The sequence below is a fragment of the Salvia miltiorrhiza genome, unplaced genomic scaffold (assembly GCF_028751815.1).
Source record: "Salvia miltiorrhiza cultivar Shanhuang (shh) unplaced genomic scaffold, IMPLAD_Smil_shh original_scaffold_428, whole genome shotgun sequence".
In the NCBI taxonomy this organism is placed as follows: Eukaryota; Viridiplantae; Streptophyta; class Magnoliopsida; order Lamiales; family Lamiaceae; genus Salvia; species Salvia miltiorrhiza.
The window spans coordinates 163,138-188,455 of NW_026651546.1; the positions used below are offsets into that span (position 1 = coordinate 163,138).

Genomic DNA, 25,318 nt, shown 5'->3' on the forward strand with positions numbered 1-25,318 from the left:
AGCAAATCCTATTTCGTTATTATATATAAGAGTCCATTGATTGTTCCACTTCACTTTATATATAGAAATTCATAAACAAGAATCTACAACAAGTGTTGCCTAATTATCTCTTTTGTTTCCCTTGAGCACAATTGATTGATTCTGGATAAGACTACTGGAGGAATACGAGCTGGACGGAAACTCTTATCAAGTACAACTCCGGTGACTTTACTCTCCAAAATGGGCTACACACACAATTAGAGGGAAAAAAAACGTAATTTAATCACTTAATATATATCACAATTTTCAATTGCTAATCATGCATGAAAGAAAAATAAAAATAAGTTGAGGAAAATTTTTAAAAAAACAATACTAAAGTTCGAGACATAAATTATACTACATCCGTTCATGAAAGAACTTCCTATCTTTTCTTTTTGGGACGTTCATAAAAAAATTTCTACTTATTTTTGGACTTTACCCCACCACTTATAATTACTCTTACTTTTCACTTTTCACTTTTCACAACTCTCAATATTAATTATAACATCTTTTCACCACTCCCAATGCACTCAACTACCTTTTATCCACTTTCAATACACTCAACAACATTTTTTCTTAAAACACGTGCCACTTCCTCTAGAAAGTTCTTTCATGGACGGAGGGAGTATATATTTTGGCGAGCACTTGAGTTGTGTTATTAGCGTTGTTTAGGTTTCGAGCTTTAGGTGTGGTGCTCTCTCTAAGGTGAGCATTTATTTTCGCAGTTTTGTTGGTGTCGGGTCTTGGAGCGACCTCGGGTTCTTTTCATAGTATTCTGGTGCGCTAGATGTTGGGCATCGTTTGTGGCATTGTCGTTGGGTTTTCTTTCTCCGGTGGCAATTCATTTATATTAAAACACGTTGGAATGCTCGTGTTTTGGTGGGTCTCTCTTTTCTTTCTGGTAGAACGGTGCTTGGCTCTTCAGTCGTTGTGTTTGGCTGCCTCTCGCTTTTCTTGGGTAGTATCACCGGTATGGGTCACAGTGAGGTGATGGTCTGAAGCTTCCTCATGATTTGTGCTTGAGATGTTACTCTTTTTACCTTGTTGTTAATGGTGTTTGTTAGGTGATGGTTAGTTTGAAGCTCAATGAAGCCATTTTCATTTATTTTTTCTTTATATACGTGGCTTGTTTGGATTATTTTAGACGGACACTCTTTTTCCTTCATAAAGTTTTCCATATTGGGTTTTCTTTATGAAGGTTTTAATGAGATTTGGTCCTTAGTCTGCTTCTATTATGCTTTCAAGGGTTTTTCTTAGGTGTTTTCTTTTTCTTTTTTAATAAAGCTTTAGTTTAATATGGATTCGAACTCACGACCATGAATTCATCCAACAAGGTGATGTATCAACCGTAGATCTTGATGATCTAATGGCTAAAAATGGTACATATATTATATTTTAAAAAATATTTTTATTAATTTTGTAATGACCCGACTTTTTATTAAGGATTATATACTTTTAAATTACTGATTTAAGGATTGATTATGGTAATTAGGGATCAGCATCCATTAATAAAATACGAACTTATATGAATTTGATAATTTATATATGTGATGATTTATTTTTTTTATTTTCAATAGATGATGCACTCAAAATATATTTTGAGTCCATTAATTTATTGTGGAGAATTTAACACTGAAGTGTTAAATATGAATCTTTTATCGATTGTTTACTTAAGCCCATGAGTAATTTAATTTATGTTAGAGGCAAGCTCAAGTGAATTTTATGCTTCAATGAGAATTAGGCTTATATATCTTAATGTGTTTATATGAGATTAAGCACATATGGTTCTCATTCTTCTATTAAACCAATCACCAATACGTTCACAATTTTCTTCACCTACTACTTCACAATTTTCTTCACCAATACGTTCACAATTTTCTTCACCTACTACTTCACAATTTTCTTCACCAATACGTTCACAATTTTCTTCACCAATACGTTCACAATTTTCTTCACCTACTACTTCACAATTTTCTTCACCTCTAAAGTCAATCTCCAAATAGAATTTTGCTTCTTTAAAACCTATTCCACTATCTCAACTCACCCATTCCCACCTCTGCAGCAAGTTTTATAAAGTAATAGAGTGAAGATTATTCATCTCATTCAATTCTTCTTCACAATTGGCTTCTAATCTATGCCATATATAAAATCTGCAGAGACTAATACCATACACCTATTCAAGGTATTCCCGTTTCTATTATATTATGTGAAATTTCTGGGGTATAGATGGGAGTGTGGTGAATATTTGTACAAAGTTTCATGTTATTTGAACTTCGTTTACTACCCTTTTAAAATTTGAGAAGTCTACTGCCCGTATCTGTTGAAACTGTCGTGAGGCAGATGATTAAGTTAACTATTTCAGTAACCATATGTTGATATTTAGCTCTCAAATTTTTATGGTATAAATTTATATGCGTTATCTATCTGCATATAAAATTTGGGGTCATTCCGGAAACGTTTGCTATTTTTCAAAGATCTGGACTTTCAGTTGGCAGAAACTGCCGAATCTGGTAGGCGATGGGAAAATCGCTATATCTCTTAAACTACTTGGAGTTTTTCAACACACTTTTTTTTCAATTAAACTAGACTCAAAGAGGTTTCTATTGAAATAAAATTCGACTCCATACGAGTTCGGAGTAAAAGCAGTTTATTAGTTGAAGTTGAATCTATACAGTTTTGTTGAGATGGAAATGATTCAAAATAATTCCTATTAAGGATTTTAAAGTTTTATTGTTGATAAAATATCACTTTTAGTTTATAAATGAGCTATTGATGTGTATGTATATATATTGGAGATTGGCATTATTAAATGGGGAAAAGGAAAACGTTTTATGTTTATAAAATTATTCTTTATTTATAATAGATAAATAAATGAATAAAATGGAATTTCCTACATCCTCAAAGGTACATGAAGTATTTTGATAAAGGAAGAACGATTGTATATGAGTTAGATATAGTCGTTTAAGGAAATATGGGTAGTTAGAGAAATGAGTGAATAAGTGATTCACTGCATTTGTTGTTATCTTTTCTATTATTCACTCGAACACATGTTTTCGTGTTATCAAAGGTTCAAATAAACAAAAGCGTCTGAGTAACCTATCGCGCTAAGGAAAGAGAATCGTTGTCTTAAGTAGCAAAACACTGCAATCAGGTGGGCATTACTTTTACTATACGTATATAGAGATCCCCTGCGTGTCGTAGGCCTCTTATACGAATGAATGCATGAGATGATTTAACTGTTAATTTCAGTTTTATATATCTATCAAACGAATTTAATGTTACATTTAAACAAGATATTTCATTACAAAATCATTGAACTGAAAATTATTTCAATTGTTGTCTTGCCATAAATGTTTAAATTTTAGTATGATATCTATCTGCTTTGGCTTTGCCAATGATGCAATCGAATTCGGGTCCTGAGCAGTTGATAGCTATCCTGCCAGGACTAGTGTACACCAGTGACCGTGAGTCATCTAGCGGGTTGGCCGGTCAAGTGACCGTGAGAGGTGGCCACCTCTCCGGCACACAGTTCCAGATATGATAGATTACAAGAGAACTTAGTCTGCAGACGAACTTTAAGAATCACAAATGAACTTAGTAAGCTTGGGCCTTTTTAGCGAAAAACTCCCTTGCTGTACTGTTTATGATGGCATGACAATTTACAGTTTTGAAGCATGTATTTTTATACCTAGGCATACGTGCCCACTGAGTGCTTTTGTACTCAGCCCTGCATATGTTTTCTAAATGTGCAGGTTGAGCTGATGTGATGATGGTGCTGCAATGAGCGGAGTCTCCAGGGTTGTTAATAAATAGTTAACCTGTCTAGAATATGTCTTCATACATATGTCTAGCTACTTTCCGCTGCAAGATGTTGTTGATGTTATAGTATGTTATGTCATACTTTGAGTCTTAAGAGAATGGTTTCATATGATGTATAACTTGATTAATGATATTAATTAAGTTTTATGCTGTCTTTCATAGACTATTTTCAATTGAGTATTCATGAATAAAAATGACGAGTTTTATTAAGATGAGTAAGTTTTACGGCTATAAATGACGCCCCTTTTCTTCCCCTTCTTCTTTAACCCCATCCCTAGTCGTAGATCACTCGGCTTAACTATCCTTAGTTAGGGCGGGCTGTGACAAAGTGGTATCAGAGCGAAGGAAAGCTCTGAATTAGAAGTCTTGAGTTTAGTCTAGAATGAGTCGCTAGACTAATAGTTATTAACAACCGTGAGCTCAGCGCACCATCACACCAGGCTCAACGAGGTATGTAAAATTTCAAAGTTTATTTGACGTTAAATTTTGAAGAGCATGATGTTGAGGTTATATGATGAGTTATGATGTTACACTTTAAAGGTGCATAGTTTGAGTTTGAGGATGACAACATGATTAATAATGAGTTATTATGTTGTAAGAGCATATGTTGATGTTACATGATGAATCATGAGAGCGTTTATATCATATGATGTTATATGATTGAGGATGCATAATTATGAGTTATGATGTGATGTATTTGAGATGTTTTGTGATGAGAATTGTTTGAGCAGTTGTGATAAGTCACGATGATTTAGATGAAGGAATCTAATGTCATTGTTAAGAGAGATTTTTTTTTTTTTTTTTTTTTTTTTACTAAGTAGAAGGATGAAATGAGAACTTAGAGCTAAAGCTTGAGAGAATTAGCAATTGCTTTAAGTACTTGTTGGTTTGAGTTATGAGTTTGAGTTATGAGCTTGAGTATAATAGCATGATTAATGATGAGTTATTAGCATGCTGCAATGAGATATTGTACGATATGTTGAGTTATTTTGTGACGCGAGTTTTGCTCACGCAACCTTAATGGTACTTGAGGAGGTATCATGAGCCATAGTCTTTGGAGATGGCTTTGAGAGAGAATTGTTGAGTTGTCTTACTGAGTCACGATGATTTAGATTAAGAGAATTGTTGAGTTGTCCTACTAAGTAAAGACGGGACGAGATGAGAATTTAGATGTTTTGAGCTTGAGTTTTAAGATAACAGTACTACTTAATAGGAGTTTTGCTAAGTTATGTTTTGTTTATTTTTGTTGCTGGAGCCAAGTAGAGTTAGTTCCTAGAGTCACCTTTAAGTTCTCCTTATAGGTTGGCCAGGACTGTTGGCACTGCACGAAAGTGGACTGTTGTGAGATCGAACTCAGGAAAGATCGGATACGAGGACGAGGCGTACAGTATGTGGTACAGAGATACCCTAGCAGATTTTCAAACACATGTTCATAGACTATGAAAGGATGAAAGCCTTATGGTTGTTACTAGACTGGATGGCATCGTGCACCTAGTCCCCGTGCTACCAATCGAGTGGTAGGATTGAGCAAGGAAGAAAGCCACTCAATATGATGGGACATGTCGTCTTGAGCATTGGACCCACAGGAGATGGGATTTGTTACAGATACCCAGATTTTCTATGCGGATCTACTGACCGGATGCGTGTTTTCTACCAGGGACTCTAGAAGAGTGTAGTAGATATCGAGTCGATCCTTGAGTATCAGTTACCAAAGATGATAAAATGATAAACGATAATGAGGATGAGAAGTAGCCGAGGAGGGCTAGAGTTGATGAGGATGAGAAGAGAAGTCGATGTAGGCTAGAGCTAAGGATGATCTTGAGAGTATGCGCGGTACACCCTCGTTTTTGATTAGTTGCAATTACATTGCGATGTATATAACTTACTTAGGAGATACTGGTACTTGAGATTTTGACATGATGATAGATAAGCATGCGAATATAGTACCCTACTGATGTTAAATAGATGGATGTTCCTAGTGTGCTAAAGTAGCAACTAGATGAGTTAACTGGTAGCAATTACTGTAAGAGGTCCAGACCGAGACATAGTACTATTAATGGTGTCGGTTTAGAAGGGACATTACGATAGATACTATGGTTTTGTAGGGTTTATATAACCCCTTTATGTAAGTCCTCTAAAAAGAGGCATTCTACTGATGGATATATTAGGTTGACCAGAGTGGTCTTTTTGTTAGCATTTCGTGAGTGCTTATTGCCTTACAGATGAATGTTAAGGTGACCGTGAGGGTTTCCTTAAAGTTGAGTTAGTAAATTGAACTTGAGTTTTGAGGATGCTTAGAGCGTTGGTCGAGTTGAGTTTTCCTTTTGTGATTTCAAAAATGCCTCAAAGATGTCATCAAGAGTGTGATGTGAAAGATAGGCGGGATAATTCTCCGCCACCACCACCGCAACATGAGAGGAGAGTCGAAAAATATTGAACTTTCGAAACAAGAGTCTAGAACATAGGACCCTGAGTTTAAGCTTTTAGCTTGCTGGTGTGAACTTAAGTTTTGTTATGTATAGTATGATGAGAATTTAGAAGACCCAGAATTACCAAGTTCGGGATGATGTTTCCCGTGTAACTGGGAAGTGATTATGTTGGACCTGGCCAGTCCACATGATCCAAATCTCAGTAGACGTCTTTTGGGTTTATAAACCCCTGTATTTCAACTTCAGTTTAAAAAAAAAAAAAAAAAAAAATCAGATGGGTTCTCACTCTAGGTCATTTTGTTCGACTTGGTAGTTACTCCTTTCTACCCTCTGGTTATTTATTTGAGTCTCTTGAACAAATTTTCTGCAGCACTTTATATCATTCGAGATTTGAGCCTTTGCAACTTTTGAGTTGTTCTAGTAGATTCTTTTGAGGTATACGACTAAGAAGTGTTAGTATATTGACTTAGTAAGTCACCCAAACTATAGCATGGTTAATTGACTTTCAGTTGTGTCTAAATTAGTTGAGATTAGTATTTCTCCTCTGATTATTATCGACCACTCCTTTTGTTAACAATTTATAGTACAAACCGTAAGGTTGAGAATAAGGACTTGAGTTATTTTGTCTATGCTGATTTCACGATGGAATCATGGAAAAAGTGTTACACATGTGATATGAGAAAAGGAATGTATTGATGATCGTTTTTTTTTTTTGTTAAAAATAGAATGTCTGGTAGATGAGAAGCTAGAAACGAGGTGGGGACAGAAATGAACCATCACGAAAGATGGATGAACTTTTTCTCGAGTAAAGATTGTTTTATCAATGAAACTAAGAATCCAGTTGAGGGTAAACTCTAGATTAAGACGATGAAGAGAATCTTTGATTTTCTTTGTACCGCACCAGAACGACTTCATATGTTGCATTCCAGTTGACTAGATCTACAGATTTTGGTGGGAGGCCAAAAGAAAAGCAATGACTCAAGAATGTTAGCAAACTTGTCTTAGTAAGACTATAAGACGGACACATATTACATATTTTTTTTATATCTGCGATAAGTGGAAAGAAACGAAAATGTTCAACCTCAAGCAAAACAAGATGTCTATGACCAAGTACGACCAGATTTGCTGCGACATATCCGTTATGCCCCACAATAGGTGGACATCGATGAATAGATGCTGAAGAAGTTTCGACCTGGCCTAAAGTATGAGATAATAATGGCATTCGCCAACCACGGTGAGTTTACGTACTTTGAATTACTCAACAAAACTCTAGACGCCAAGGTAGTTATGCTCGGGGATCAACCGACACAAATTCAAACTGAACAAAGTGGTCAAGACATGAAAAAAAAAAAAAAAAAAAAAAAAAAAAACTTTTCACCCGTAGAAGGGATAACGGTAGTAACGCGTAGTTATATGAACCTGTAATTGAATGTAAGATCACTTAAGGTGGTAGCGAATAACTTGATGTTATACCAATATGGAACGTAGATGTAACCCTAGGAATGGACTGGTTAGCTGAGAATTATATGCTACGATTTATGCATTAAATGAGAAATCTCCTTCAAACCTTCAAGAATAGACGCATTAAGTTTTCAAGAGATAAGTATAAGGAGAGAATATCAGTTATTTCATACATACAAGCCATGAAGGTGATAAATAAGAAACATTACCAAGTTTTCCTTGTATACCTAAACGGATGAGCTAGCACAGAAAGGACAGTTGAGGACGTAGAAGTTATACGTGAATTTCATTATGATTATCCGGAGAACTTACCAAGACTGCCACCCAATAGATAAGTAGAATTTACCATCGACCTAGTACCAGGGTCGACACGTGTATCAAAAGCATCGAACAAGATTACTCCAAGGGAGTTGGAGAACCTAGAGATCCAATTGCAGAAAACGACTAGACCTAAGTTTAATCATGTCTAGTGCATTCCCATCAGGAGCGCATATTTTGTATGTTATGAAGAAGTATGGTACTTTAAAAAGGCGCACAGACAATAGAGCGTGGAACAAATTAATACTCAAGAATAAATATCCTTTAGTGAGGGTAGATGAATTGTTTGACCAACTCAAAGGTGCAAATGTGTTTTCCAAGATCGATTGAGGATCGGATGTCATCACCCAAGACAACTTTTAGAACGGGTTATGACCACTACAAGTTTGTAGTTGTGCCATTCAGGCTAACAAATGCCCAGATATATTCATGGGCATCATTGATAGAGTATTCTACCTTCACCTGGATAAGTTCGTCTTAGTGACTCCAAGAATGAAGATGAACATAAGGAACATTTAGGGACCATGTACAAAAGTACTATTGGGTGAACGAATTTATGCCAAATCAGTAGGTGTGAGTTTTGCTCAAGAAAGTGGCATTTTCTGGAACATATTGAATGATTTGAGTTTATATATGTGTTTATATTTATTAAATATTGCACGTATAATTTACTTAGATTAATTTAAACACCAAGGTTTAGATTTGATGAAGGCCGTGAGTCATAAGGCCAGAGACGAGCGATGCTCGATTTTAATTGAGTTATTTTGAGCATGCCAATGTGTTTAGTTAAAAATATTTGTATTTAAATTTTTGGAATTTATTTCCATTAAATACAAATTTTCTAACTATTCGATGATTTATTAAGTTGAGATATGTGGAGTATGTGAAGTCATGTAAGTGAACTAGCAGTGCATATGAGTTAATGCTATGTTAGTAAGACTATATGAATTATTTGAGTATTTATGAGATGAGCATGATTAGTAAGTTATTGAGCTTTTTGAATTACATGAGAAATGCATATAAAATGGCTAAGTATGAGAAATTAGCATGGATTAGATTTATTAGTTTAAATGAGGTAAATAAATTAGAGAAGCATGTTAATTAATTATAGTTGGAATTTAGTATTTAATTACAAAGTCCGAGATTTAATCGAGAACTATGAGCATGATAAATTGTTAAGATATAAATTATTATTTGAGTTTGATATCGATTATGTGTCTAAATGGAGTGAGTGTGAGAGTTATGAATAACGCACATAAATGTTGGTATCTGACACTCGAACAATTGGTGTCGAGTATAAATGATAGTTTACTGATAAAGAGTTTTGATGATTTTGAATTGTAGTGCTAGAAATTCTAAAACCTGATAAGGAATTTGTAGTAGCTGATGAGACAAAGAGGATGGGTTGAACCCGAAAAAGATTATGATTTTGGTATTAACCATCACATGGACAAGACCAATGTAGTAGATGATACAGTGAGCCGGAAGGCCTCGTCTAAGATGTAATAAGATGATGATAGAAGTGATTAAACCACCCAGCTTGAGGAAAATTGTGGTAGGAGCACGAAGGAAGGATGAGAAGTTAAGAGTAAGAATAAGGATAAGAAGTTTCAAGAATTACCACGAGGAATCAAATAATGCTATCTTCTTTGAAGGGAAGATATGCATCTCCATGACAATGAACTTAAGAATAAGATAAAGCCACGACACCCTTATACTATCACCAGGAAGTACTAAGATGTATTAAGATCTAGAAAAAAAATTCTAGTTAGGAGGAATGAAACGAGATGTAACCTCATTTGTTGAAATATGTCTTGCGTGCTAGCAAGTGAAGGTTTTATAACATATCATATTGTTACTTTGAGTATTTGAGCTCATAAAGTCTAGCTTAAAATCGTGTTTGGGACAAACCGAACCCTTAACGAACTAATGGATTTGTCGAGATTGATTTTTCGAATCCTTAAGACTTAAGCAAAGGTTGTCACGAAAGGGGGTAGTCAATGCCCACATGACTCGAGATTCCTTCAATGAATGAATAAAAGTTTATAACGGCATTTTAAGCTAACTGCTTACATGCTCGAAATGGTGGGTCTCCTTACAAACTGTTTAAGTTGCTTTAGGAATACTTTAGAGATATTAGTCGTTATAGTTCCGCTTAAATGACATAGAAATTACTAATAAGGTATGTTAAGGACGACTGAGCTAAACCGGGGTGAAAGCTGAGAACATGTTTTTGCCACTCATTGTGAGAGATATAATACCAGTTATCAATCGACTATCGATAGGTTGGCAAATGAGGCGTTACACGTGAGAAAATATAGATCACCACTTTGTTGGGATGAAATGACTAGATGATTGAAATCATCCGTCAAAATTTGATAGTGAATAAAATAGGGGCCATGATTGACAGAGTCATATGTTGACAAATGACAAATTGACCTATGATGTGAAAGTGGAGAGATAATTTCCATAAAAGTTTCTCCATCAAGAGAAATCATTGGACTCAATGTGAAGGGTAAACCTAAACCCCGTTTTATAGGCTCATACGAGATTGTAGAAAGGATAGGCCCAATAACTTACTGTTTGGCGTTAGCGCTAAGCTTTGAGAATGTGCGTAATGTATCCCATGTGTCGCAATTAGAGAAAAATGTTTACGATTCAAAACATATGATCCATAAGAACAACATTGTTATTAGTCAATATTTGAGTCACGAAGGAAGATCCAAATCTATCTTAGATCGGGAAGTTCAGGTACTAAGGACTAAGTCGATACCGATAGTAAGGGACCTATGAATATAACATGGTCAAGAATAGACTACGGTCTAACAAGAAAGTGAAGTACTCAGAGTTGTTTTCTGCGGTACAAATTTCGGGACGAAATTTCTTTTAAGGGGGATAGTATGTAATGACCCGACTTTTTATTAAGGATTATATACTTTTAAATTACTGATTTAAGGATTGATTATGGTAATTAGGGATCAGCATCCATTAATAAAATACGAACTTATATGAATTTGATAATTTATATATGTGATGATTTATTTTTTTTATTTTCAATAGATGATGCACTCAAAATATATTTTGAGTCCATTAATTTATTGTGGAGAATTTAACACTGAAGTGTTAAATATGAATCTTTTATCGATTGTTTACTTAAGCCCATGAGTAATTTAATTTATGTTAGAGGCAAGCTCAAGTGAATTTTATGCTTCAATGAGAATTAGGCTTATATATCTTAATGTGTTTATATGAGATTAAGCACATATGGTTCTCATTCTTCTATTAAACCAATCACCAATACGTTCACAATTTTCTTCACCTACTACTTCACAATTTTCTTCACCAATACGTTCACAATTTTCTTCACCTACTACTTCACAATTTTCTTCACCAATACGTTCACAATTTTCTTCACCAATACGTTCACAATTTTCTTCACCTACTACTTCACAATTTTCTTCACCTCTAAAGTCAATCTCCAAATAGAATTTTGCTTCTTTAAAACCTATTCCACTATCTCAACTCACCCATTCCCACCTCTGCAGCAAGTTTTATAAAGTAATAGAGTGAAGATTATTCATCTCATTCAATTCTTCTTCACAATTGGCTTCTAATCTATGCCATATATAAAATCTGCAGAGACTAATACCATACACCTATTCAAGGTATTCCCGTTTCTATTATATTATGTGAAATTTCTGGGGTATAGATGGGAGTGTGGTGAATATTTGTACAAAGTTTCATGTTATTTGAACTTCGTTTACTACCCTTTTAAAATTTGAGAAGTCTACTGCCCGTATCTGTTGAAACTGTCGTGAGGCAGATGATTAAGTTAACTATTTCAGTAACCATATGTTGATATTTAGCTCTCAAATTTTTATGGTATAAATTTATATGCGTTATCTATCTGCATATAAAATTTGGGGTCATTCCGGAAACGTTTGCTATTTTTCAAAGATCTGGACTTTCAGTTGGCAGAAACTGCCGAATCTGGTAGGCGATGGGAAAATCGCTATATCTCTTAAACTACTTGGAGTTTTTCAACACACTTTTTTTTCAATTAAACTAGACTCAAAGAGGTTTCTATTGAAATAAAATTCGACTCCATACGAGTTCGGAGTAAAAGCAGTTTATTAGTTGAAGTTGAATCTATACAGTTTTGTTGAGATGGAAATGATTCAAAATAATTCCTATTAAGGATTTTAAAGTTTTATTGTTGATAAAATATCACTTTTAGTTTATAAATGAGCTATTGATGTGTATGTATATATATTGGAGATTGGCATTATTAAATGGGGAAAAGGAAAACGTTTTATGTTTATAAAATTATTCTTTATTTATAATAGATAAATAAATGAATAAAATGGAATTTCCTACATCCTCAAAGGTACATGAAGTATTTTGATAAAGGAAGAACGATTGTATATGAGTTAGATATAGTCGTTTAAGGAAATATGGGTAGTTAGAGAAATGAGTGAATAAGTGATTCACTGCATTTGTTGTTATCTTTTCTATTATTCACTCGAACACATGTTTTCGTGTTATCAAAGGTTCAAATAAACAAAAGCGTCTGAGTAACCTATCGCGCTAAGGAAAGAGAATCGTTGTCTTAAGTAGCAAAACACTGCAATCAGGTGGGCATTACTTTTACTATACGTATATAGAGATCCCCTGCGTGTCGTAGGCCTCTTATACGAATGAATGCATGAGATGATTTAACTGTTAATTTCAGTTTTATATATCTATCAAACGAATTTAATGTTACATTTAAACAAGATATTTCATTACAAAATCATTGAACTGAAAATTATTTCAATTGTTGTCTTGCCATAAATGTTTAAATTTTAGTATGATATCTATCTGCTTTGGCTTTGCCAATGATGCAATCGAATTCGGGTCCTGAGCAGTTGATAGCTATCCTGCCAGGACTAGTGTACACCAGTGACCGTGAGTCATCTAGCGGGTTGGCCGGTCAAGTGACCGTGAGAGGTGGCCACCTCTCCGGCACACAGTTCCAGATATGATAGATTACAAGAGAACTTAGTCTGCAGACGAACTTTAAGAATCACAAATGAACTTAGTAAGCTTGGGCCTTTTTAGCGAAAAACTCCCTTGCTGTACTGTTTATGATGGCATGACAATTTACAGTTTTGAAGCATGTATTTTTATACCTAGGCATACGTGCCCACTGAGTGCTTTTGTACTCAGCCCTGCATATGTTTTCTAAATGTGCAGGTTGAGCTGATGTGATGATGGTGCTGCAATGAGCGGAGTCTCCAGGGTTGTTAATAAATAGTTAACCTGTCTAGAATATGTCTTCATACATATGTCTAGCTACTTTCCGCTGCAAGATGTTGTTGATGTTATAGTATGTTATGTCATACTTTGAGTCTTAAGAGAATGGTTTCATATGATGTATAACTTGATTAATGATATTAATTAAGTTTTATGCTGTCTTTCATAGACTATTTTCAATTGAGTATTCATGAATAAAAATGACGAGTTTTATTAAGATGAGTAAGTTTTACGGCTATAAATGACGCCCCTTTTCTTCCCCTTCTTCTTTAACCCCATCCCTAGTCGTAGATCACTCGGCTTAACTATCCTTAGTTAGGGCGGGCTGTGACAAATTTAGTCCTCTTATATATATATATATATATATTGGCATCCGTTGAAGAAAGATCGTATATAACATTACTGGGTATAATATTATTTGTCTATTTGGCATGGTTATTCCTTGACGGTTCTTGCACATGAATAAGGTTAGTATATTTATATAGTGATATTTTGGTGGGATGTCAATCCAACTTAAAATCAAAGGATTAGGTTAAAATATACCAAAAGAATTAGGGATATAATTAACAATTTTTTGTTCGATTTTTTTTTTAATCCAAATTAATTATATAGTTCGGAAGTTTGAATACTAATGGCATTTGGTTTGATGGATGTGATAGATAAGATTAGAAGAATGATTAAATAATTCACCCAATTTTGGGGTGACAAATAATTACTCATTTGGATTATTAGATGTGGATCGAATTATCTGTTACGAGTTGAATCATGCAAACTAAACACTTGATTAATGTAGATTATTTTATCAATCATGTCTTATCACTCAAATCAAATGCCTCCTGAGTGGATTGACCCAATGAACCAAAACTTTCATCATTACTTAGCGGTCAAATTTCATTACTTTTGATACTGAATTCGACTGTGAACTATTACTAAAGTATATTAATGTAGATAAATGGTACATATCTTATGTGAGCATCGGTCACATTTAATTCACATTATTAGTGTTATTTTTTTTTTGTATAGTTACTTTAATTCTATTACCTCGTTAATTGGTATTGAGAACATTAAATTCATAAATTACATATAAATCAAAGCTTGATTTGTTATTTTTATTAAAGGGGAAATAAATAAATTGAGCTTGTAATTTATAAAATTAATGACCTTAATAATAATTTATGAGGTATTAGAATCAAAATAAATATATAAGACAAAAAAGTTTCAACTAAATTGAAACCATGGTTATCTTTCTTTCTTTTTTTCGCAAATGGAAGTGGTTGGATTTGACACCATAGTCTATAAAAATATAAAAATCAAGTTCCATATATATATATATATATATGAATATAATGGAACAGAGCTCGAACCTCTTGATTTGGAAGCTTTAAGAAAAAGAATTCAAAATACATCCGGGTAGCCGAATAGTCATACACCCTCGCTTTCACCAAGAACTTCTCTTTCTTCTGCAATCACAACTTAAAATTTAAAATTCAAAACAAAAATAAAAACATATCATCCGGATATCCCAATTTTTTATTATAAAAAATAAAATAAAATCAAGTAATGGAGTTTTTAAGATACAATTGTTTTTCAATGAGTATAATTCAGATACTAATAATAGTTTTTCACCTCTAACACACTTTTTTTTTAGTTTCTTAGTTTTAGTTATTCAATTTATATTAATGCATAAATTATTTAGTTTAGAAACTATTAAAATAGTACTCAATAAATTGCAAATAAAAGTTCGAGGACTTGATCATTTTGAAAAAAAAAAAAAATAATTCAGAGCTGACAAGGGTAATTTAAAAATCAACTAGTATTTGCATTCGCGCAATACACGAAAAAATATTTTTATATTTCTTTATATATATACAAAATTGATACCATCATAATTACCTTATTTATATATATATATATATAAAATAATTTTAACTGAATATAGAAAAAAAGAATTTACAATAATAAAAATTGATATATGAAAAAGAAAAATAAGTTAAGATAATAAAATAAATTAAAAAAATAATATAAAGATTTATTCAAGAAAAAGGCATGAAAGAGAGAGAGAATTTTCTTAAGTTTTAATCTTTAAATAAATATAACTCTTATATTTTAAACTCAATATTTACATAAAATATATCAAATATTTTATAATTAGCTGAATTTCATAATTTTTGAAAATAAATAAAATATAAAACTAAGAAGATAAAGAAAAATGATATAAAATGAAAAAGTCAATTTACAAATAATGCTTCAATTTTATTATAATTAAAAAATTATCATTGAATTTGAAAATTAATTAAAAATTTCAAATTACCTTTTTAATATACTATAGATTATAAATATTATGCAGCATGAACCCAAATAGTTGGGGGAAAAAATCAACAATTTCAATTGCCCCAGAAAGAAAAACGTTTATCTTCATACCCTTAAAGGCGCGATGTACTTATACGATGCTTCTTTGACTGCTACTACTATGCCATCATTAATTAAATCAAGCATGTAGGAGATTTGATACAAACCTGTTCGATCACCAAATAACAAAAGAATCAGTGTGTGTATTTTTTTTATTGATAAATTTATCATGAAAAAAAATAGTGATAATAAAAATTTCTTCTTTTAAATGTCTCATTTATTTTCCCTTATTTTTTACAAAAATGAATTTTACCATTTTTTATTCCTTCTTTTCAATCCAAGAAGGGATAATATTATCCGTTTATTGTTGGTGTGATAATATTATCCCTCCTTGATGAAGTGAAAAAGAGGAATAGAAAATGGGAAAATTATCTTTGGTAGAAAATGAGAAAAAAGAAAGATGAGATTTAAAGGATTTTTTCTTTTGTTATTCTTCATTTTTCCATAATTAATTTATCAACCAAAGAGAACACACCTTCGTTTGATAAAATCATATTTTTTCTTTTCTTTTTCCTTCATATGCCAAATACAGTTTATACATATATATAAAAGAAAGAAAAAAAGATGCTGAAAGATAATTAAAAAAATCTATTTATTTTGATTAAAAGTCAATTTCCACAATTGATATAATTTGTACTATTAGAATTAATGTAGACTTCATCCATATTGAATGAAATATTGGTAACATTCTAGAGCTAGTATGTTTTGAAGCGGAACTTCTACTCTTCATAAATAATTGTATTTATTACAATCTTTCCTTTCTTTTACGAGTTTTATTCTTATGTACTCTAATAAACGATTATTGTTGTTAGATCCACGATTTAATAACTTAGTGAAGTCATGGTGCAAGAGACGTGGGAGGTTAATCCCTACTTTTCAAGAAGCATGATCACTACTAGCATCTTCAGGCCGATCAAATTGCAAATTTTAATTAATGTTTGCGGTGGTGGTAGGAAGGCTATTCACAAGGTAAGTGGCTCAAACTGACCATTAGATACAAATTCTTAAAATTCTTAAGTTTGCAATTTTTAAAATCTAGATCTATTTCTAAGTTTTCTAATTACATCTAAAAATTCTAATGTCGAGTTTTCAAGCATATGATTGTCTTTGTTATTAAATTAAGATTTTATTGAAAAAGAAAAAGAGAAACGATGATTGTCTTTGTTAATCTTAAAATAAAACAGCTCTAACCTCATCTCCAAGCCGGTCAGATCAACCAAATATGGGTTCTGATGGTCACTGATCTAAATAAGCCTAGATTTGTTTACACTGACATCAATGGGAAACTGATTTGTCTGAGCACTGGTCACCACACACCAGTGCTCAGACAAATCTCTGGGTTCCAAAGTTGAATGTTAATATAAATGACCTAATCTTGAGTGGATATCTAAATTTAGTTTTGCAGGTCGCACTGATGGGCAAGCAGAAAAAAAAAAGATCATGTAACTAGTGAGCTACAAAGTATGGTACTTGGATAATAGATGTTCAACTCACATAACTGGATTCAAAGATCTTTTTTCAAACGTCATAGCCAAGAATGACTTAAAGGTAACCTTTGGTGATAACTCAATTTGTTACACTAAAGGAAATAGTAATCTTACTGCTGGAAATGCTTTAATAACAAGTGTTAAATATGTTGATGGCCTAAGGCCTAATTTATTGTCTATTGGTCAATTATGTGATGATGGTTACATTGTTGAGTTTTAAAAAGACATGTGCATTGTGAAAAGCAACTCAAGAGGAGTAATCCTTACTGAAACTCATTTTGGAAAACCTCTATGTTGCATCATGGGGATAGTGTAAACATGACACATGTCTGGTTTCACAAACTACCAACGAGCTGAGCTAGACATGACACCGCGAACACTGAATCATCTCAACTTCAAGACCATCGACAAACTTGCAAAGTATTCTGTAGAGAGGCTGCCCAAAGTATTGTAGAAACTCAGGAAGGAGAAGAAAGTTGATGTCATCTGAATTCGTCAATTCAACTGTTAGAAAATATTGTAAAGAAAAGGGGATTGCACATCAAACTTCATCAGCTCAAACTCCGCAGCTGAACGTGCTAGTGGAAAAAAAAGAATCAGTCGCTGAAAGAAACAACAAGGACAATGCTAGCCTACTCCAAGTTGCCACTTAATTTTTTGTGTGAAACTGTCTACACAGCGTGTTACTCCCAAAATAGGTCGTTCTTGACTCAAAGACATGAGAAAACTCCTTACGAGCTATGGAACAATAAAAAGCCTAGTATTTCTCATACGAGTATATTTAGTTGTTTATGTTATATCCATGACAATAGGAAATTCAAACTAAGAAAGTTCGATTGGAAAATCGACAAGAAGTACTACTTGGATACTTGGATAGTCGACCAAGTTATCGAATGTTCAACAAAAGATCCCTTACTGTGGAAATAACACCTCATGTTGTTTTTGATGTAACTGCTACTGAGTACAGGAACAAAGCAACTGAGTTACATCAAGCTGAAACATCTAGATTCAGCCGGAGTACATCAACTTAAGCAGCCCCACATAATGTATTTGTAGAAAATCTTATATAGGGTTAAGATTATGAAAACGCTGAGGCATAAAACTTTACGCCTCAAGACTGTGCAGAAGAAATGGGCATTCCCTCACAACTTTCCAGAAATTCAAGCATTACAGCTAGGGAGAACGTCATCTGCAATCGAGTCAACTCATCCATCACCAATTCCAGCAGCCCCCAGTGCAATAATTGAAGCAGATCCATCGAGTTACGCAGCAATTGATCAACTAACTAAAGAGAAGTAGATCAAATGGATTAAGGACCATCAGAAGAGTTAAATCACTGGTGATCCAACTGCAAGAGTCAGAACAAGAAGATCTCATGTTGAAGCTCCAAATGAGACTGTCTTGTTCAGCTGCTACTTATCCCAGACTGAGCTCAATGATGTACTCGAAGCCTGCAAGGATGTCAATTGGACAATGGCTATACAAGAGGAGCTCAATGAGTTTATGAGGAATGAAGTCTGGAAACTGTTGAATCGACAGCGAAATCACAAGGTCATCGATCTGAAATGGGTTTCTAGAAATAAAAAATATGAAGAGGGCCTCGTGATCAGAAACAAGGCAATGCTAGTTGCAAAGGGCGTTTCTCAATAAGAAGGAATCGACTTCAGTGAGACATTTGTCCCATTTGCAAGACTAGAAACCATCAGATAAAGTATACGTGGAGCACCTCCAGCTATGCCGCACAAGAAGTTCAAAGTCTTCCAAATGGATGCGATGTGTGCATTTCTGAATGGTATATAGACAGATAAAGTATACGTGGAGCACCTCCAGGCTTTGGGATCGGCGACAAGGTGTACATGCCGAAGAAAGAATTGCATGGACTGAAACAAGGTCCAAGAGCTTGGTATGATACTCTGTCTGAATATCTACTAGAACAAAGGTTCAAGAAGGGATCAGTGGACATAATACTCTTCACACTGATAAAGGGTGACAATATCCTTTTGGTCCATATCTGTGTTGATGATATCATTTTTGGATCTCAATCAGTTGAATTGTGTAAAATATTTTCCGAGTTGATGTAACAGATTTTAAATGTCCATGATAGGAGAAATGAAATTTTTCTTAAGACTACAAGTAAATCAATCAACTGATTGACTTTTCATCAATCAATCCAAATACACAAGTTAAAAGTACAGAAAGCAAAGCTCTTGGAGATTTCTATGAACAAAATTGGAAGGTGGGTCGTGGAGCTGAAGGCAAACTAGTTGATTACACCATCTACAGAGGAATCATTAGATCACTGCTCTACCTCACTACCAGTAGGCCAGACATTTTCTTCGATGAAAGAGTTTGTGCTTGCTACCAAGGTGATCCACACAAAGAACATCTTTAAGCTGTAAATAAGATACTCAAATATCTATGAGCCACACCAAATCTTGGATAATGATATCCCTTTTATGATAACTTTGAGCTAACAGGATACTCAGATACTAGCTTTATAGGTTGTAGAATAGACAGAAAATCAACCTCTATCACATGTCAGTTTTTGGGAAGCAAACTAATATCATGGTTCTCAAAGAAGGTGACTTCAGTGGCCACTTCAACAACTGAAGTTGAGTATATGGCCATTGGAAGTTGCTACTGACAAATTCTCTGGCTAAAGCAATAGGTGAGAGACTACAAAGTCGCGACAACTAAAGTTCTATTTTTTTGCGATAGCTTGAGCGCAATAGCAATCACTCAAAATCAGATTCTTCACACCAGATGCAAGCATGTATATGTCAAAAATCACTTCATCAGAGACCACATCAAATAGAAGGACGTGATTGTTGAGAAAATTCACACTGGCATTTAGCGTGCTGACATTCTTATAAAAGCCTTTAGCTAAAGCAATCCAGAATGTTATGTTGAAAACTAGATCTGCTCAACCCAGAGGAACAAATGTGACTTCCCATCGATCAAACTGATTCATCACCAGTCAGCGTGCAGAGAACTGCTAAAGTAAGGAAGAACACATGCTGATAAGCCATCTATATTACTTGACTGTATCATCAGTTAATAAGTTCAACGACTAACGACTAAGTGGTATCTACCAATTACTATATCAGCAGACAAGTAAGACACATTTTATTCATTGATTTAACTGATTATAGTCAAGTCTTTCCAGATCAAGAGTATATACATTCCCTTAGTTCTAGACAACCAAATCGTATATCCTAAGCCTAGAACCGAGCACACTCTGTGCTCACTATTCTTATTGTAACAATGTACTCATTAATTGAAAACATTTTATACTCAATCACACCTCCGGCTTAAGATCGATGTTAGAGTATAAGAAGGTTGTTCAAATATTAAAGCGCATGTTCGTGCGCACAAAAAGCTAAGAGTAACAGAGTAAGTAGTAGGCTGTAAGAATAACTTAAATCTGATAGGTATCTAATGGTTGCAATCCACGTAAGTTGCAGCGGATCACTTCCGTAGTACAAAGTGACGTACTGATTGGTTAAAGGCCCGGTTGATAGACTGATTTGCAACTTCATAACAAGGAATACCAAAGATAGTGAATTCCCATGAAACAAAGGGAAAGAGTATATACGAGATTTCTCGAAAACACTATAAATTGATTGCATACTTACTTTTCGTATATACATTCGGTATAGCTTGTTTATCTATCTGCTTATCTTAACGGCATACTGACCAATCATTTATTGCAATCAACATCAATATAGAAAACTGATTTTCAACTTTTGATCATAAACTGAATATTAACAAATCTGAAAAGTTCTTTAAGAATGATTTTGTAAAGTGAGTAACTAACCTTCACATTCTGCAAAAGTCAATTATATGTCCAACTAATCAGCTTATGAGCAATTAACTTATTTTGATATCAGTCAGTTTAACATTGTTAAACTGATCTGCATCAAACCAACTGACTCATTATCAATTGGATATGTTCATAACGCAACACTCTGAAAAGTAAACGGATAGTTTGTAATTGGTTTATCCCCCTACACTAGTACGCACTCGCTTGGGACCAACAAATTAAAATATTACTATATCCTATTTATTTATACGCATTATAATTTCATCTAAAATTATACTCTATGTTCACAAAAGTTCGCCATAATATACACAAATTTTAAAAAATAGTCGGTAGTCTTACCAATCTCACAGTAATTAGCGTAAACAGCATTATTCACAACTCCAAACTGATCCAACTCATACTCTCGAACTTGTAGTTCCATCTCATGAAACCCAGTCATCCTGCCACCAAAACCACGGATTGAGATTCAGTGTACCATATTTGATGTCTCACTTGTATGCTATTTTTAATTTTGTTTATTTTCTTGTATATTTTTTCTCCAATTTCAACTTTATATGCTTTAGTTCAATTTTATGATTATTAACTAGAGGTTATTCCATCTAATTAGGGTATATAATTATCTTTTATCATTTAGTTTCACTTTTATTAACTAATAATATTGATAAATTAAAAGTTACGGTATATAATTTTTTAAAATTTTAATTTTTCTAAAATTAAAGTTATGTATAATTCATAGTAGTATCATAATTTTATTTTTATAAAAAATATTATTAAAATACTAGTTGTCAGAGTGAGATATAATGTCACATATAAAATTATGGGATATTGGATCTCGTCCCCAAACCACACGTACAAACTTACACCAGACAAATATATCAACTGCTACATATTTTTAACATGAAAAAAATATATCCAACTGCTATATTTATTTATTATTTCAAAAAAAAATACTGGAGTTTGTTATAATTGTTATTTTTTTGGGTCAATTTATACTAATAAAATCTATTATTATTAAAAAGGAAATCACCAATTTGAAATTAATTTTAATTTCTCCAAAAATCAACGACATTTTTTTCTGTAAAATCTATTAACTATCTTTTTTTTTTTCATTCTTTCATATCGTTTAATTATTTTTCAAAATTATGTTATGTCGTTTATGGAAAATATATGCAATATATTAAAATAATATATTAACAAGTTATTACTATTTAAAAATTTGACACGAAATATATATCTCTTCCATTTTTTCTTTTTCTTATAATATTAATTGTGATTTTAGTTTTTATATGTATTTTAATTATGGAATTATTTTTATTATTTCAATAAATTACAAATTTTATGAAAAGTAAATTAAATATGGGTGGTGATAATAATAATAATAATAATAATAATAATAATATATAATATATAATATTTTTGTCATTTGGGACGTCTACAAAAATTAATCTCTTTTCATTTTGGAAACTTCCTATCACATGGTGGATCATTTTCTCCACACACAATACAATTAATTATCATTATTAACAGTGTGTGTGTGTGTGTGTTGGTCTAGCAGTAGGTGGTTAATGTCTAAGGCCTGAGGTCCTAGGTTCAAGTCCATCGTCGTATGGTCTTTTAATTTCTTTATTGACTTGTGTAATATTTAACACAAGAAATTATCATTATTAATACTACTTTTTAAATGAGACATTTTCTCTACTCACAATACATTAATCATTTTTATTAAAATTCGTATCGTCCCCTTTTATGTTACTGGTGCTCAATTTTCTTGTTAATTTCAATTCGAGCAAGGCGAGATGAAGAGATTTCAAATGAATCATAAGACTGATATTAGCAGGAAAGAAAATAGCAATATTTAGAGTTTTTCATTTTTTGTTGGTAAATATATAATAAAATTATTTAATGATGAAACATTAAAATGAAAATAAAAATAAGATAATACAAAAAAGAGTAAAATTTTGAAGTAGCCAAAATGAAGCATAAAACACAATTTATGGCCACACATTGAAAAAACATAAAATTTGACAATTTTTATTGATTTTGACGTTTTTACCCTTAATGAGGCGGACCGGGTAGGATCAGGCACGCGGATCGCGTGCCAGGTTGGGTTAGGCACTCATGGCACTATTAGTGTCATAAGTGCCATGATTTTACTTTGATTTTATTTTGGATTTTCGTTGGCACTTTTGGCACTAATTAGTGACAAAAATGCCAACAGAAATTCAAAATAAAACCAAGTAAAATAGTCATTTTGGCCATACGTGCAACAGAAACAACAATAATAGAATCAAGAAATCATAAATGGATAATCTAAACCCTAAATGGATAATCTAAACCTAAATCGAATATCTAAACCCTAAATGGATAATCTAAACCCTAAATGGAACATCTAAACCCTACAGGGAAGTGTTTAAAATGGTCTAAATGGAACATCTAAATCCTACGGGGAAGTGTTTAAAATGGTATGGCACTATTAGTGCCATAAGTGCCAACGGAAATCCAAAATAAAACCAAGTAATAAAATGATGCGTATGGCACTTATGACACTATTAGTGCCATAAGTGCCATATGCGCAGCGGGCGCTGGCTTTTCCCCGCGAGCGCGCAGCTCACCCATAAGCCTCCAGCGGCCGAGCAATCACCCCAGCGGCCAAGTAAAAAGGGTAAATTAGGCATACCACCTAATTAATGGCCACATTTTGATGTTTTAAGATTAGGGGCCAAAAATTGATTTTCAATCTTCATGATGGTCATTTGACTATATTGTTTCTACAAAAAATTATATAAAAAAATTAATATTAACGACGGAATATTCCATTGTTAACTTTATCGACGAATAGATCTTGACGATGAAGTCTCTCATTTTCAACGACATGTTTTTTGTAGTGTTATATGTATCAATTGCGTACCCTTTGGCACCCCTGATGCTATGAGAAGCAAGATGATGACATCTCCTCCACGGTGCTAGTGGCTGGTGGGCAGCGACGATGGCGGGAAAGCCAAGTGGGATGTGTGTGGTGGTGATGCGAGTAAAAGGGTGGTGCAACATTATTTTGTTTAGTTAATTAAGATATATATGTATTGTCTAAAACTAAGATATATATGCAACATTTTCATATGTTGCGTCTAGTATTTAACTAAAATTTAAGCAAATTAATTATTTGGATGATATCATTTTCCTATATATATTTACTCTGCTAGTGTTACATGCATCTTGTGTTACGCTACGCTATCTAAATAAAGCATGCATCACACCATCTCAATCTATTAAAATTAATTAAATACTAACATTTGCATCTGTACAATACAATAAAAATAAAAATACATAAAAATAATTATACTCCTTTTTATATATAAAATAGAAATTAACTCATATAAAAAATTATAAATATAATAAAATTATAATTTAAATATATTTTAGCTGGACATGGAATAAATAAAAAATAAAAAAGAGTTCGCGCAATAAAATATTGATATAATCAAAAAGCAGAAAGAATTAAAAAAAGCTAAAATAAAGAAAAAATAACATGAAAATAGAAAAGATTTGAAAATCGACTAACTCAAAAAAAAGAGGAGAAAAGAAAGAATTTTTAAGCTTTAACTAGTAAACATAACTTTTACGTTTTAAATCCAATACTTACATAAAATATTTCAAATTAAAACTCTTAACATGATCTTTAATTTTATATGCATAACAAATACTCCCTCCGTCCACACAACAACTTCCTAATTTAGGAAAATTTCATAATGTTAGGAAAGAAATAAAAATAAAAATAAATAAAAGTCATCTTTTTAATACTACATTATTGATGTGCAAACTATTAGAGCATCTCTGGCCATGAGCAACAAGCTCATAAGTGGTGCCCCACCACTTAAGAGTCTCTTCTTCACAATGAATTGTTCACGCTCTAGCTCTTAAAATTTTACTCCCTCCGTCCATGAAAGAACTTCCTAGGAGGGAGTGATACGGGTTTTAAGAAAAAATATTGTTGAGTGTATTGAGAGTGGATAAAAGATAGTTGAGTGTATTGGGAGTGGTGAAAAGGTGTTATAATTAATATTGAGAGTTGTGAAAAGTGAAAAGTAAGAGGATTATAAATGGTGGGGTATAGTCCAAAAATAGGTAGGAAGTTCTTTTGTGGATGTCCCAAAAAGGAAAGATAGAAAGTTCTTTCGTGGACGGAGGAAGTATATTTTATTTTAACTTTAGGGAAAATTGCACCTAAATACACAAACTTTACGAGTTCGAGGGTTTTTTAG

At 33.0% G+C, this 25,318-nt stretch overlaps 1 protein-coding gene and 2 long non-coding RNA genes across 4 annotated transcripts; 2 read left to right on the forward strand and 1 right to left on the reverse strand.

Annotated features, from left to right (window-relative positions):
• LOC131004576 (acyl-acyl carrier protein thioesterase TE3, chloroplastic-like) lies at positions 1-24,106 on the reverse strand. The gene is made up of 5 exons (XM_057931282.1): positions 23,968-24,106; positions 21,399-21,499; positions 15,762-15,856; positions 14,705-14,800; positions 1-224 (listed from the first exon to the last, which is right to left on the reverse strand). Exons 2-5 carry the CDS (start codon positions 21,496-21,498, stop codon positions 84-86), a joined length of 432 nt encoding a protein of 143 aa, XP_057787265.1. The 5' UTR covers position 21,499; positions 23,968-24,106; the 3' UTR covers positions 1-83.
• On the forward strand, positions 1,850-3,996 carry LOC131004579 (uncharacterized). The gene is made up of 2 exons (XR_009095065.1): positions 1,850-3,169; positions 3,771-3,996. It is a non-coding gene; the product is annotated as an uncharacterized LOC131004579 (long non-coding RNA).
• LOC131004578 (uncharacterized) lies at positions 11,360-13,506 on the forward strand. Of its 2 annotated transcripts, XR_009095063.1 has the most exons (3): positions 11,371-11,710; positions 12,596-12,679; positions 13,281-13,506. It is a non-coding gene; the product is annotated as an uncharacterized LOC131004578 (long non-coding RNA). The 2 variants fall into 2 exon arrangements; XR_009095064.1 differs by having other exon boundaries at positions 11,360-12,679.
• Positions 24,107-25,318: the final 1,212 nt, after the last annotated feature.